The 16,678-nt window shown below is 36.7% G+C and overlaps 1 protein-coding gene across 1 annotated transcript in view; it reads right to left on the bottom strand.

The window, feature by feature from the left end:
* nol11 (nucleolar protein 11) overlaps positions 1 to 7,571 on the bottom strand; it is a 46,800-nt gene extending 39,229 nt beyond the window's left edge. The window contains exons 1-3 of the mRNA XM_084129370.1: positions 7,371 to 7,571; positions 7,087 to 7,200; positions 6,947 to 7,003 (exon numbers count right to left, since the gene is read on the bottom strand). Coding sequence (XP_083985496.1) covers positions 6,947 to 7,003; positions 7,087 to 7,200; positions 7,371 to 7,517 — 318 coding nt within the window. The 5' untranslated portion in view covers positions 7,518 to 7,571. The remainder of the gene's footprint in view (positions 1 to 6,946; positions 7,004 to 7,086; positions 7,201 to 7,370) is intronic.
* Between the last annotated feature and the right edge of the window lie 9,107 nt (positions 7,572 to 16,678).

Raw genomic sequence — 16,678 nt, 5'->3', positions numbered from 1 at the left:
ACACTTATCCTACAAGCTGCCTAAATGTAAAATAACACACTGTTCACTATAGAAACTAAACATAGGTTCATCTCTGTAAAAGCTGTATTTTTTATTTTATTTTATTAACATTAATGAGACAGACAACAGCAGGAATATTAGGCTGTTGTCACTTACTTGCACGGACCAAATATACTGACACAAATCCGGTTTCTCAACTGTTCACTTAAAGGAATACTCCACTTTAAAATGAAAATTCTGTCATCATATACTCACCCTCATGTTGTTTCAAACCTGTATGAATTTCTTTCTTCTGCTGAACACAAAGGAAGATATTTAGAAGAATGTCAGTAACCAGACAGTTTCTGGGTCCCATTGACTTCCATAGTATATTTTTTTCCTACTATGGAAGTCAATGGGACCCAGAAACTGCCTGGTTACTGACATTCTTCTAAATATCTTCCTTTCTGTTCAGCAGAAGAAAGAAATTTATACAGGTTTGAAACAACATGAGGGTGAGTATATGATGACAGAATTTTCATTTTAAAGTGAACTATTCCTTTAAGCAAGAGAATACTTGCAAAGACGGGTATTTTACCAATTTTGTGTATGTGTCCGTTAAGCGCAAGTAAACGCGAAAGAGGAATCAATTCAGTGTTCGAGAGCTGTCTGAAATGCGCCTCCACAAAATCCTGTGGGAAACACTGGTATTGCTATGCCACTGCAGCTTATAGCTTGTTTTAGGATTTATCACCGTGGAGTATAGTTGAACTATTTTACAATTAGTAGTAATTTCATCTGTTAACTCTTACTCATTACATGGCATTAGTGGTTTTAAGGAATAGGAGTTGGTAAACAAGGAATTCAAGGGCGTGCAAAGATCAGTTGTGTTTATGATCATATGTAGTGGGCTGGTCTGGGCCAAAATGCCAGGGCCGATTTTTTGTCCCAGTCCAGCCCTGCCCCGTTTTAGCCTGGTCGTTCACACCTCAGAGTTGGAAAAAGTTTTAGGCCACATCCACACGAAACCAGAGCTTTTCCTTTAAAAAAAAAAAAAATTCTGTAAACACTGCGTCGTCTCAAGAAATATCTGCATACACATGAAACCGACTCAAAACGATGTAGTATACATGCCAGACCAGTATGTGGCGCTGTAATTCTGCCACAAAGATGCACTAAAAATGCACTAAAGATTAGACTTGGAGCATGCGCATAAACCTTGCACGCTGTATACAATAATAACAGGCTCAGTAGCTTTTTATTTTTTTTTTACCAAGAACTTTGAACAATATAAACAACCATAAATGGCCTGGTACAAAATATGAAATGTCTTAGACAACAGTAAAGCATCATAGCATAAGAAAGAAAATATGAATTAATAAATAAGTAAAATAAAGAAATAAAGAGTCTCAGTAGCTTCCGCAGCACGAACAAACTTTTTAATCTACACGCAGTGGAGGAATGGAAAGTTGACAAGCCATTAAAAGTATTGACTTAAGAACCACTTATATATTTTCAAATATTTTCAATAAATCATGTTCTCATTCACTCCATTTTTAGGCATCAACTAAATGCCAATGCCAAAATGTTTTCTTTGTTTACCAAGTAATTTACTGGTCAGGCATTATTGTTAACTTGCAAGAACGTAAGGGGAAAATGACAATTTGATGGATAACTTAAATATATTCTGTAATCACATTTTGGTAATGTATTAATTCCGCCGTCACATCTGAGCAGGAAACGCTGCTTGGATAGTTCAAGATACAGTGGGGAGAACAAGTATTTGATACACTGCCGATTTTGCAGGTTTTCCTACTTACAAAGCATGTAGAGGTCTGTAATTGTTATCATAGGTACACTTCAACTGTGAGAGACGGAATCTAAAACAAAAATCCAGAAAAATCACATTGTATGATTTTTAAATAATTAATTTGCATTTTATTGCATGACATAAGTATTTGACCAACCAGTAAGAATTCCGGCTCTCACAGACCTGTTAGTTTTTCTTTAAGAAGCCCTCCACTCATTACCTGTATTAACTGCACCTGTTTGAACTCGTTACCTGTATAAAAGACACCGGTCCACACACTCAATCAAACAGACTCCAACCTCTCCACAATGGCCAAGACCAGAGAGCTGTGTAAGGACATCAGGGATAAAATTGTAGACCTGCACAAGGCTGGGATGGGCTACAGGACAATAGGCAAGCAGCTTGGTGAGAAGGCAACAACTGTTGGCGCAATTATTAGAAAATGGAAGTAGTTCAAGATGACGGTCAATCTCCCTCGGTCTGGGGCACCACGCAAGATCTCACCTCGTGGGGCATCAATGATCATGAGGAAGGTGAGGGATCAGCCCAGAACTACACGGCAGGACCTGGTCAATGACCTGAAGAGAGCTGGGACCACAGTCTCAAAGAAAACCATTAGTAACACACTACGTCGTCATGGATTAAAATCCTGCAGCGCACGCAAGGTCCCCCTGCTCAAGCCAGCGCATGTCCAGGCCCGTCTGAAGTTTGCCAATGACCATCTGGATGATCCAGAGGAGGAATGGGAGAAGGTCATGTGGTCTGATGAGACAAAAATAGAGCTTTTTGGTTTAAACTCCACTCGCCGTGTTTGGAGGAAGAAGGATGAGTACAACCCCAAGAACACCATCCCAACCGTGAAGAATGGAGGTGGAAACATCATTCTTTGGGGATGCTTTTCTGCAAAGGGAACAGGACGACTGCACCGTATTGAGGGGAGGATGGATGGGGCCATGTATCGCGAGATCTTGGCCAACAACCTCCTTCCCTCAGTAAGAGCATTGAAGATGGGTCGTGGCTGGGTCTTCCAGCATGACAATGACCCGAAACACACAGCCAGGGCAACTAAGGAGTGGCTCCGTAAGAAGCATCTCAAGGTCCTGGAGTGGCCTAGCCAGTCTCCAGACCTGAACCCAATAGAAAATCTATGGAGGGAGCTGAAAGTCCGTATTTCCCAGCGACAGCCCCGAAACCTAAAGGATCTGGAGAAGGTCTGTATGGAGGAATGGGCCAAAATCCCTGCTGCAGTGTGTGCAAACCTGGTCAAGAACTACAGGAAACGTATGATCTCTGTAATTGCAAACAAAGGTTTCTGTACCAAATATAAAGTTCTGCTTTTCTGATGTATCAAATACTTATGTCATGCAATAAAAGCCAAATTAATTACTTAAATCATACAATGTGATTTTCTGGATTTTTGTTTTAGATTCCGTCACTCACAGAGTACCTATGATAAAAGTTACAGACTTCTACATGCTTTGTAAGTGTGAAAACCTGCAAAATCGGCAGTGTATCAAATACTTGTTCTCCCCACTGTAGTTAAAAATAATTAATACAATAATAATTTAACTGTTCATATGTGCTTATTCTTGTTAGATGATTTCATTTTTTACTGATTAAGAACACAAATGAATCATGACAAACCAAATTAATTGTAATTGTATTAATTATACCATTAATGAAAACAAGCTGATACCAAGGTATTTTAGGCCTACAATTCTAACATAATTTTTCATGAAAAATCATGATTGTATTTAGAGATGCGTGATTGATCGGCTGGTGACCAGAATTGGCCGATTTTCACGTGATCGGCCATGACCGGTCAGTCAGTCTGACATATGCCAATTTTATGGCGGTCAAATGCACTCGGGCACCGCATGATCAACATTGCGCAACATCAGCATCACACGTGCACACGGAACGCACAAGTAGGAAACCTTGTGAATTAACCTGCAACATGTCAGCTGTTTGGAAATTCTTCAGTGTGTGTAAGATAACAAGTTTGCAATATGCAACACCTGCAAGGAAAAAGTAGAGCGTGGAGGGACGACACCAAAAGCCTTTGGCACAATGAATCTAATCAGACACTTGAGACAACATCACCCAATTTGTGAAGTTTGACGAAGCTAGCAAAGGCCAACACTCAGGGGCTAAAGGTAAACACCAAGCTCAAACTAGCACTGAGCCATCCACAAGTCTTTTTTTAAGCAAGGAAAGGAGCAAAGGCTTAACCGGAAAGATAATGGAATTCATTGCGCTGGATGACCAGACGTTTTCTGAGGTTGAAAATCTGGGTTTCAGAAATCAGAAAAACTTGCCATTGATGTACTGTATTGTAAGTGATTGCAATAGGCCTGTGTGTGCGTTTTGAGAAATATCTTTATACTGCAAGGCAACATTTATTTTATTTTTATTTGTTAACATTTTATTGCCGTTACCCGTTTTCCCTGTTTTCATACAGAAGTTTAGTTTGCTAAATATATAAAAAAAATTGTTGGATATTGGATGTGAAAAGAAGGAAATGGTTCTTCTATAACACTGCACTTTAGATGTGTGTGAATTTCCCACACCAGGAGTAATTTATATAGTTCTATTTTATAACAATTATCTGTTAAAAAAATGTTCTATGCAAAAATGTCAAATGTTCTATTAAAGAACAGATAGAAAAAAAATTGTGCTGTAAAGTGGTTAGAAAAAATGAAATCGGAATCGGCTAATATCGGTATCGGCAGGTCAAACTCAATGAAAAATTGTAATCGGTGCATCTCTAATTGTTTATTTGTTTTTGTTTTCGAAAGTAAGGTTAATGTAAGCAGCTTCTTGCAATACTCTCCTAAATGCGTAATAAAACCTAAGCAAACATCACCGCTTCAATGACCGTATAGCCTACGTCGTTTTTACTGTCCAATGACAGCCCATCTTATATGTACATTGAGTGGCATGGGAGAGAGTCGGAAGTTCATTTGTTGCCCCTAAGAGTTTATAATAGCATATTTTAACAAGATTTTCAAATGGATAAAGAAAAAAAAAACTGCCAAAATGTTTTTAAATGTTGGCTTTATTAAACTGGCTTAAACATGTGAATAAACAGTCTCATGTCTATTTATTTTTAATCTAGGCCTACTATTTATTGATTTATTGTTCTATTTTATTTAACATTTTTACATTTAACATGAATAAACAATTAACAAAACAAGAATTGCACAATTTTAAAATCTACTCATTTGTCCATTTTAAAATGATTTATTCATTTACATTTTTATTTTTTAAACTGATTTATTCTATTCCTTATTTCGGTTTATAAGGTATTGCAAAAAATGCTGCATTTCTAGTCTTCCATACATAATAGCCTCTGTGACATTTAGTCACTTATCAGTTTAAAATCACAGTCCACAAACAGTGCATTTAAAAAAAAAAGTATGTCCACTTTTGCGCGGGCAAATACACTATCATAAAAACAAAACTGAACCAGTCAGGGGCCGTTCACATATCGCGTTTTATGAGCGTGCAAATGCGTTATATTAAAACAATGATAATAAGCATACATTCAATAAAGACATTTTAAAGGGGGGGGGGGGGGGGGGGGGGGGTAAGGTACCTGGATAATGGATAGGGGGCATTGGCCCAAAGAAAGTTGAGAACCACTGGTCTAGACGAAACGGCAATGTGATACAAAATGTACACGTATACAGCTAAACACGTCTCTATGTGGACAAGGCCTCAAAAAATGGGCATGTGAAGCTGTGGAAAAGTGGGAGTGTGGGGGGGGGATTCATTATTCATTATATGAATTCATTATTCATTTTAATGAATATTAAAATATGACCTTGGAGACAAAAAAAAAATAGTTGAGGGTTAAAAAAATAACCCTAGATAAACTGCCAAAACAAGGGAGAAACGTGGAAGAACATTTAAAAGGTCTAATAATAATAATATATTTATTACATTTACGAGCACTACAATCTCTGAACAAATGACGTGTCAGTTTAACAGAAAGAATAAAGGCATAGTTACTTTTTATCCATTGTTCTTTGAATTGTCGGTCTACATCATTGTCTTCTGTGTATCAGAATAATTTATCCTAGACGTACGGCTGCATCAGTGTCATTTGCACATATTTCATTTGAAGACGACGTGATTAAATATGTGCGCACACAGTGCTGGTTAATGTTTAGAGCATTAAAGGTATACGAAATGTCCAAAAAAACTTGAAACGCGCTTGCTCTGGTCCATATGTGAACGATATGATCCATGCTGCGAGCGTTGTTGAACTCATCGCGGCGCTTCCGTGTATGTTTTTTGAATTCTCCACTGTAATGTGAACTCATGCGTAATCCAGCGCAGTGATTAGATTGAACGAGCTCTTTCTCATGAATAAATGCAAAGAGTCGCTCAGGGCCAGCTGGCGAAGAATCGTGTCTCCAGCCAGTCACACCAACCAAGGGGGCGCTTCTACCTCACATTCCGTGACGTTGCTTCGACACTGCTTTTCAACCCGGAAGAACGAAATTGCTCGGAAAAAACACGTATTAATAACATTTATGAGTGCTTTTAGTGTTTTCAGTGACGTGCAACCTGTACATGTCTGTTCACATCTCTAAATATGTATTTTGGGGTTTCATGACCCTTTTGTGTCCCCGGCTTAAGGCAAAGTTTGCGTGTGCACCTGAAAACTCTCCTGTGTGTTGTGGTCGAGACAATTCTACGTCTAAAACTCAATTCAGGTCAAGATTTCTTTTTTTTAAAAGACAGAAACAACAATTGTGTGCAGGGTGGCCAAGCTTCAGTCAATGGTGGCCACCCCTAGCTCCACCCCAAAGATGTATTTGACCTGTTGATGTTTTATTTCTATTACTGTCAAAAAACAGTTGACAAAATGAAGTAAGTATGAATATGATAATATAATGAACATAAAACAATCAAGAATTCATGGTTGAAATTAGGTTAAAATCAAGTTGAAGACGACAGCTTTTCACCTAACACCCAAATCTCAACGTTGTTCAGCCATCTGGCAAAGTCGTCTTTTCGACGAGTTTTTGCTGGGTGATCACGTGGGCCTCTAGGATACAGTCCAGGTTAGCCTGCCCGATACGTTTATCTGCTCCTGGCAGGTACCACTCACTCAATTAAATCCTTAAGGATTTTAACTTCACTTACTGTAGCTTTGAAAGCCTTTTCCATGTAGACATCATCTTCTTTCCAAACTCTGACAACCTAAAACACAAAAAAACATTCGTAAATACTCAGCATGTGAAACTGAATTATTCTTATGGGAAACATAATGTCTCGATCCTTACCCTGTCATCAGTTACGACCACATATTCCTGGGACTGCGTATTAAACACTGCGGGGCAGGTGATTATCTGCCCATGTTTCACTGTCCAACTGCCCGTAGGCTTCTGATCAGACACCTATTAATCAAGATATCGGTTAAACAGCAACACAAACAGCTACCAAATCACTTTCTGAATAACATTTACAAAATAAATAAAATATCATGTTTACATGCTAGAATTTAACACAACACTGCATGCAATCCGTTTTTATGAGACAAACAGTATTTACATCCAACTCATTTCACCTTATAAACAGTAACAGATCTCGAAGCGTCAGTCACGAGGACATGGTCGATATCTCTGCCCAGTTCAATCCCCAAAATTCCTGAATTCGAAGAATTTTGCGCTGGTCCAATTCCACACAGCGTGTATCCTTCAAACAACGTAGCCATGTTTCTTTCCACGAGGGCCAAGTGATTCTTCTTTTCTTAGTACTGCTTAAAGGCGTTGATAAAACCAACTTGTGTTGTATTATCGCCACCATCTGGACTGGAGTGTGAAAGCGTTACAGTTTTTCTCAGTCGCTTTGGTCACAACAATTCTCACAACAATTCTCAAAACTACTTGTTCAGCCTCCTTATAAAGCACTAGTCACTTGTGCACATTGTAAAAGCAATTTGCTTATTCTTTTGAAGCAAATTGCTTCATACTATAGGCCAGGGACGTCGTTAGGCCTATTTTAGGGGGGCTGAAGCTACCCCAAAATGTTCCTAAGCCCCCCTAAATGATAATAAGAACAACAATAACAGTTCGATTTATCAATAACCGTATCCTCATTCATATTTAGACGCAACAAATGATATATATCCAGCTACAAAAAATAGCTTAAAAGTCGGAAGTTGGACAGAGAGCTGCCAACTCTCACGCAATTCACACTTTTCACACGCTCTCACGCCACCCATCGATTTTCTCACGCACAGAAAAATCGCAAAGCAAAGAGGACACGGAGACCGACAGACTAGACAGAGCAGGTTACTTTATGATATAAAAGAATCTCAACTCTCAGATTCTGTCAATTTTATTACGAAATTCAAACAATAAATACCTTTTTGGCGTTTGTAAATTTTACGTGACCCCATAGCGATCCCATAGCGCACGTGAACCAATCATCTACTAGCTAATAGTAAAAAAACACGAACACTGTTGAAAGATACAGTAACGTTAGTAGGCTACAACTTACCTAAATGTATATTACTCATACATAATATCGATCAATCAGTGTTTTTCATCAGCGTGAAGAGGTCAATAACACAGCTGGAGAACATGTCACATTTACCTCAGGAAAGCCATACGTTAGTTGGCGAGAAAACAAGAGCTATAGAGAGTATTTTGCTAAATATGTGTTCTATATTACATATTTATTATATTTTTACTTAAATCATTAAATAAAGTTGTTATTATAATAATAAAACAAAACGCATTATATTTAATTTGAGTTATTTTTAACCTTAAATAATACTATCTGTCTGTATGTTTACAGCATTAGGTGAGTTGTTTTTTTCTTGAGAAAAATGAATGCCTATTTTGAGTACCTAATATTTATCCAAATGAGTCAATATTAAGTCAAATCACAATAATTGAATTGAATTGAAATAATAAAAAAGCGTAGCTTACTAGTTGTACATGCACCATAAAATTTACATATAATTTTACACTTATGCTATACTAAAGCCTGAAATGGGCACTTTTTGTGACAGAAACCCTATCATTTTTGATCAAAGATGTGGCTTAACTTCAGAATTTGAACTAATATTAGTATTCTTATGATTGTTCTGAACATTTCTGACTAAGTTCAACAAACATTAAATGACTTATTTATAAACTTAAAAAAATAATTAATAAAAATGTAGGTGTGACGGGGTTGATACTAGGGTAACAGGGTTGAAGATGGTAACGGGGTTGAAGAGACAAATACAGCTAAACATATACATAGTTGTTTTTTCAAACTCACTGTAAGATTTTCTATAAACGCAAGTTACAAATACCCTGGGGGCTAAGCCCCCCCCTGTCTTCCAATCCTAGTGACGTCCCTGCTATAGGCTATATTTCTATTAGGCCTATACTTTTTTTTTTTTTGTAAATGTGTCTTGAATTTATGAATTGTGGAGGTGAATTTTGAATTTCACTAATGAAGGGGAATGTAAAGCATTAGACCAACCAGTTCCCTAAAATAGCTTAGACGTGCATCTCATCAAACTTTATTTGGCAAGCATATCGACAGAGCACAACGCAGTGTTACAAATTATGACAATGAACAACAAGCAAGGTAACAAAATAAGAGTAAGGGAAAAAGAGGAGTAAGGATGTGGTGGAAGGGTACATAGGCAAAACAGTGGAAGAAGAGGCTAAGACTGTAGACATGTTTCTGATTAAATAAGGGCTACTATTGTGAATCATGACGGCCGAGGCAGGTCGACAAGTATTGTTGAATGTTGGAAAAACAACTGTGTCCTTAATCATTTGTAGACAGAACAGGTAGGCTATGTAATCAGACAATGTTCACTATGTACTGTAATGCTATATTACAGTTGCATTTTACATTATAGTAAATACTGTAAATACAGTAAATACATAATGTAACACATACATGTACATATGTACAGTATGTGTGTGCGTGCACGAGTGCTTGTGTATATATATATATATATATATATGCTCTTTGATACCAATCTTTCATTTGAAAGTCACGTGTCTAGTATCTGTAAAACTGCATTTTTCCATCTTAAAAATATATCTAAATTACGCCATATGCTCTCATTGACAAATGCGGAACAATTAGTTCATGCGTTTATGACCTCAAGGCTAGATTATTGTAATGCTTTACTGGGTGGTTGCCCTGCACGCTTAATAAACAAACTACAGCTAGTTCAAAACGCAGCAGCTTGATTTCTTACCAGAACCAGGAAGTATGACTATATTAGCCCGGTTCTGTCAACACTGCATTGGCTGCCTATTAAACGTCGCATACATTTTAAAATATTGCTGATTACTTACAAAGCACTAAATGGTTTAGCGCCGCAGTACTTGAGCGAGCTTAATAAGCTCTCTTAACGCATTATAGTCCTTCACGTCTATTGCGATCTCAAAATTCCGGCCAGTTAATAATACCTAGAATATCAAAATCGACTGCTGGCGGTAGATCCTTTTCCTATTTAGCACCAAAACTTTTGAACAGTCTTCCTAACATTGTCCGGGAAGCAGACACACTCTCAGTTCAGTTCAGTCTTCAGTTCAAAGCTAGATTAAAAACACATCTCTTTGACCTAGTATTCACATAATACATTATATAATTCAATGTTAGGCTGCATAGATTAGGTCAGCCGGAACCGGGAACACTTCCCATAAATCCTGATGTACTCGTTACATCATAAGAAGAATGGCATCTACGCTAATTTTAGTGTCTTTGTTTATCCCAAGGTTTTCCCGCAGCCTGCCGGATCCAGGCCGTATCCAGATCTGCCGAAGGACCTTCGCCTGGACCCGATGACAACGCAGTGCTGAAGTGCCAACTAGTCTCTCCCTATGGAGGATCCCTTTACCACTCGTTTCGCAAAATTCGATTCGCGTACCTACCCCGAAGTGACAAAATAAAATAAAATTCTGTATCAAAATTTAAAAGGAAAGACCAGTACTTTGTTTAGGCTTGGTTTGTAGGGAATTACAAACCTGCGCACATTCAAACGCACATAACTATATTCGCGTTTAAAGTCTGTGTAGAGAGAATGGTGTCGTCTTAGCGGCCCCTAATTTAATAACAAATGATCGGAAGCGAATCAATCAAAACTAACTTTAGCTGGAAAATAACTTTATTAAAGAACCGCTATAAAGCCAAAACAATCTCTGTTACCTTAAATTATACGTTTATCTCTGTAAAGCTGCTTTGAAACAATCTACATTGTTAAAAGCGCTATATAAATGAAGATGACTTGACTTGACTTGACTGTATATACACATATATAGTCTTGTATTTTTCTTTATATCTTTATATGTCCTGTAATTTGTTGACAGACTAACAGTAACCGTGAATCCTGTCCAGTCTCTTGCAATCGGTATCCCACAGAGTAATGTGTAAATAAAAAAATAAAAAATGTGTACTGCTGATAAAGTGCAGTCTTGGGAATTTCCAATCATTGTCTTCAAAATCGTAGCCATAATTAACATCTAAAAATACTGAAAGAGTACACTGTTATATTGGCAAAACAACTATGCATTTTGACTATCTTTGTTTGTGAACAATGACACAAGGACTTGTCATTCTGATGGCACTGATATCTTCATTGACATAAATACTTATTTTTGAGAGATGAACTAAGGATTTTGTATGGAAGCTTGTTTCCGCCACAGAATAAAAAAAAGTAAAAAGGTAATTGCGACTTTTTATCTCACACTTCTGACTTTTTTTCTAGCAATTGAGACTTTAAATCTCAGAATTCTGACTTTTTATCTCAGAATTGAGACATATAATCTCGCAACTGCAAGAAAAGTCAAAATTGCGTGATATAAAGTCTGAATTGTGAGATATATATGGAAACCCGTAAGCCCATACAATTCATCCTGTGTCATGTCGCCTCAGATCAATGAGCTTTTAAAGGCATAATTTTGAGTTTCTATGCATGATTTTCTTTTTTAATTATGTGTTGGAAATGGGCTTCCATGTTATTCTTTGGCAGAAACAAGCTTGCATAATTTTGAGCAAGTTACAGGCTTTTGCAGGTATTCCATTGTGTGGTGCTGTTTGTACATATTGTTTTGAGAAATGCACTTACTGGTTTGCAAATCATAAGGATGATTCAATGATTGTACCAAAGCAACTGAGAAAAACTGTAATATGAAGGTGAGAAAATATAATAATAGCATAATAATACTTATTTAATGTTTTATTTAAATTCTATTTTCCAATCCTGTTATTCTGAGATAATTATTATCTCAATTAATTATTATATCTAAAGCACAATTCAATAGATTTGGTGAAATGTATTAAATCAATCTTAATTTATCTAATAACTCTTTATCTCTTTCCCTAGTAAATTTCACATAATGTATGCTCAACAGTCTCTGCTTCATCACAGGATAAACATAATCCTGTTTTATGTTTCCCTATTTTGAACAATGAATGATTTAAGTCAGAACATCATTCTCTTTTTGCAAATTGTTTTTGGATATTGTAAAGGCGTCTGCCCTTTGTTTTCCTGTCCCACATTTCTTGTCACTTTTACTGTGTACATTTTAGGGCATCCTCAGACCTCAGTCATATGATGAAAAGGCATGGCTTTATTTAAAGGGATGGTTCGGAGTAAAATCAACCCTTTGCACCATGACCTCGAGCCAAACACCACCCTAGAAGCCTTTTTTCCCTTGGTTGAACATTATTAAAGTTAGAGCTTATAGAGAGCCTAAGTCCCTCCCCTCCGCTTCCGGCTCATGGGACCTTACTTCGGAAAAAATATGTATGGTAGTCAATGGCGAGAGACAACTTATCTTTTTATTCCGTCTGAACTGTGCCCTGAATTACACATATGATGTTTGTCAATTTAAAAGATAATTATGAAAGTCAAGAGAGTCGCAGTTTGTCATAAAACAGAAGAGTAACATTTAGTTTTATGTGAAAATCGCTCAATGAACTACATCTCTCGTCTCGCACTATGTACGTCATAAGATCCGTTGCTCGTATGTGTGCAGTCTGGTACAAAACACTCAGGCATGACGGCGTAACGTTACGATTATAACGTAAGACTATAGAAACAGACAGACGTTAGCTTCAGTAAAGTTAGCTTCATTCATTGAGAGAAAAGGTATGACGTCACACGTGCGCCTTTTGGGTTTGTATACAAACTATAGTCTCTGTAATTACGTATTTTTTTCACAGTCTAACCTCAACAGTTTTACATCAAACTGCGACTTTCTTGACTTTAAAATGTATATTTTAAATTGACAAACATCATGTGTAATTAAGGGCACAATTCAAACGAGATCAAAATATTTGTTGTCTCGCGCCATAGAGAGCCTAAGTCCCTCCCCTCCGCTTCCGGCTCATGGGACCTTACTTCGGAAAAATATGTATGGTAGTCAATGGCGAGAGACAACTTATCTTTTTATTCCATCTGAACTGTGCCCTGAATTACACATATGATGTTTGTCAATTTAAAAGATAATTATGAAAGTCAAGAAAGTCGCAGTTTGTCATAAAACAGAAGAGTAACATTTAGTTTTATGTGAAAATCGCTCAATGAACTACATCTCTCGTCTCGCACTATGCACGTCACAAGATCCGTTGCTCGTATGTGTGCAGTCTGGTACAAAACACTCAGGCATGACGGCGTAACGTTACGATTATAACGTAAGACTATAGGAAAAATGACAGACGTTAGCTTCAGTAAAGTTAGCTTCATTCATTGAGAGAAAAGGTATGACGTCACACGTGCGCCTTTTGGGTTTGTAGTCTCTGTAATTACGTATTTTCAGTCTTATACCTCAACAGTTTTACATCAAACTGCGACTTTCTTGACTTTAAAATGTATCTTTTAAATTGACAAACATCATATGTGTAATTCAGGGCACAATTCAAACGAGATCAAAATATTTGTTGTCTCGCGCCATTGACTACCATACAATATTTTTCCGAAGTAAGGTCCCATGGTGGTCAACCGGAAGGGGAGGGACTTAGGCTCTCTATTTAGAGAAATCAGCCAGATGGCTTATGGGCGCTAAAAGATCCATGGATGTATCTCGTAAATTACCCCACTAATAATGCCCAGAATGGTACCAAACTTCTACAGTAGTACAAATAGGTTCTGTACTCATAAAACGAGGCATTGGAAAGTTTGTAAGTACATCAGGATTTTATTTAAATAACACTTGCCTGACGGCTCATGCTACTGCTAACCCAGACGTCGACGTCACTTCAGTGGTTTGGGAAAAGCACGTAAAAATCCTGGCAGAGAGCGATGCATAAGGATGTAGTGTAACGACGCCCAGTTCCAGGAATGCACTAATATTTTGTTGGTAGTACAAGTTTGCAACAATTATTAGTTAACCCTAAGTTGTTAACACTTCGTAAAAAATAATAATTAGTCGTTACATATGGAATTATTCTTGTGCCAATAATAATGAACGTATGCTTTCAAGAAACTAATGAAAATATAAATTGAAACTAAATAAAATATCTTTGAAACTGAAAAAGAATACATCGCAGGCAAATTTTTTGACTTCGTTTTTAATACACTGCATGTTTTGCTAACTATTTCTCATATTTCAATCGCTGATCTGAACTTACAAATGCGCTTCCAGAGTTTTCATTTACGCTTCTGGAGTTTTCGTTTACGCTGGCTGAGTTTTCGTTCGCCGTTCTGACACATTTCTCTCGTGGGGTCGGGGCTAGTAGCAGTGTGTTCTCATTGGCTACTGAGTTTTTGAGTGACAGCTTCTTGACCTGAAAGTGAAGACGTCAGTGGTGTGTTTATGTGTGGATTTGAGCGTCTGTAAGCGCAGGTTTCCAGTTCTTTTTAGTGATATTAAGTTATGTTTTTTTTTTTTTTTTGATCTTTATTTACTTGCTGCTACTACTTAGTCGACAGAAGCTTTTAGGAGCACAAGAGATCTATTCAGTCTATTCAGGTGTAGTTGTAGGCCTACATTAAAGTACTGTATATAATACTTAAAATATTGTAGTGTCCAATGTTTTCGGAGAATATTTGTTTATTCATGATGATTCCTTTGCATGTTAGGCTCTGATTAGGTTGAGCTGTTACAGTTTAAAGAGAATACTAGCAAACGTGTGTGATATATTCAGCCGTCAAGAAAGTTTCACTTCAACCAGGTAATCAAGGTTGGCACCATGGCCATCACACTACTCATTGTTAGCATGTTATACATTTACACCATCAAAATTAATGATCACTTAAATAATAGGAATTTAAACAATATGAAAATTACAATCGTGGCCTGCTGTCAGATACAGACCTCAAAGGGCATTTCATTACATATGTCACACAAAGAATGTTCTTGTTGCCATTTTTTTAAAATTGATAATTGTATTTAGTTATTTCATTTAATTAACACTATCTTCTAACATTTAACATTTTAAATATATTTTAACAATCATCAACCGTTTCAATTGTGAATTATACAACCAGTTAAATGAATGTAATTGAAAATATGAATTCAAATAAATGTACATTCTTTATTGTCACTAAAGCATATACACAAGTATCAGAGTGAAGGTCTTGGATGCAATTATGTTGTGACCGGAAAGACCAGAATCCACAAAACATTAACTGCATAATATACATGTAATGCACAGTATTCTCATGATATACATTACTATACAAAATGCACAATTACAAATACAGAATACATTTTAAAAATTCATATACATTTTAAATGTTGCAATGATTCTTTGAGCAGTTCCTGTTGCAGTTCAAGTAACAAAGCAGTGACTGGACACAAGCAGTACAAGGATAGTCCACCCAAAACATGAGCATTCTCTCATCATTTACTCTCCTTCATGCCATCCCAGATGTATATGACTTTCTTTTTGACATAAACATAGACAAAGATTTTTAAGGAAATAATCCATCTCTGTGAGTCCATATAATACAAGTGGATTGTAACCCATGTACGTAAGACAGTTGGTCGGAAGTGATTTTTAATAGTTAAAACAGTCATATTATTAGTATTTTTCTTATCTAGCCTATTGTTTGACTTCAGAAGGCATTGATTCATCCACTGAGGTCGCAAGGATTACCGTCACGCTCACTGTGTGTGGTTTTTAAAGCGTCTTTAGGACTCGCAGAGATGGATTACTTTCCTTACAATCTTAATTCGTGTTTATCTGTAGAAAGAAAGTAAAATGCATCTGGGACAGCATGAGGGTGAGTAAAATAAGAGAGAATTGTATTTTTGGGTGAACTATCCCCTCAACATTCATATGCTGTTGGTATGCTAATCCAAGATCAGCATAGATTAATAAGAATAAAGTGAAACCTCTTGTGTACTTGTGAACTATGTTTGTTTTAATCTAGAGGAAATTGAAATATTTGCTAGTTTATATTAAAATAAAATAAATCAGGTGTCTGAAGATCAAGATCCCAGTCATTCAAAGGTGATGTGTCTGAACAAAGTAAGATTATTGTCTGATAGGGACAGTGGATCTCTGGTAGTATCACTCCATCCTGTGTCAGCATCAGAATTTTGTTTATGGAAAAGCTGCTCCACTTCCTGGAAAATGAGAGAGGAAATGTATTATAATCTAACAATACAAACTGCTTTGAACTCCCACATACAGTAACAAGTTGCAGACTTAAAATATTTATTTTATATATATATATATATATATATATTTAAGGGATTTTACAGTACTAAATATTTGCCTCGGAGTCATGCAGCATTTATCATCTGTAATACGGTTGTGTAACCAGTAGATGGCTGTATAGCCCTATATATAAACATATATCCATGGCTGTGTATTCCCTAGTTGCTGGATGTTTTCAGTCATAATTACTTGCATGTATTAAGTTTTTAATTTGGACATATATTTATTATTAAAGACTATTAA

This window comes from Abramis brama, assembly GCF_963993115.1.
Source record: "Abramis brama genome assembly, chromosome: 11".
NCBI lineage: Eukaryota > Metazoa > Chordata > Actinopteri > Cypriniformes > Leuciscidae > Abramis > Abramis brama.
Note: the sequence above shows the minus strand (reverse complement) of the source record. Positions and strands in the feature narration are given on the sequence as shown.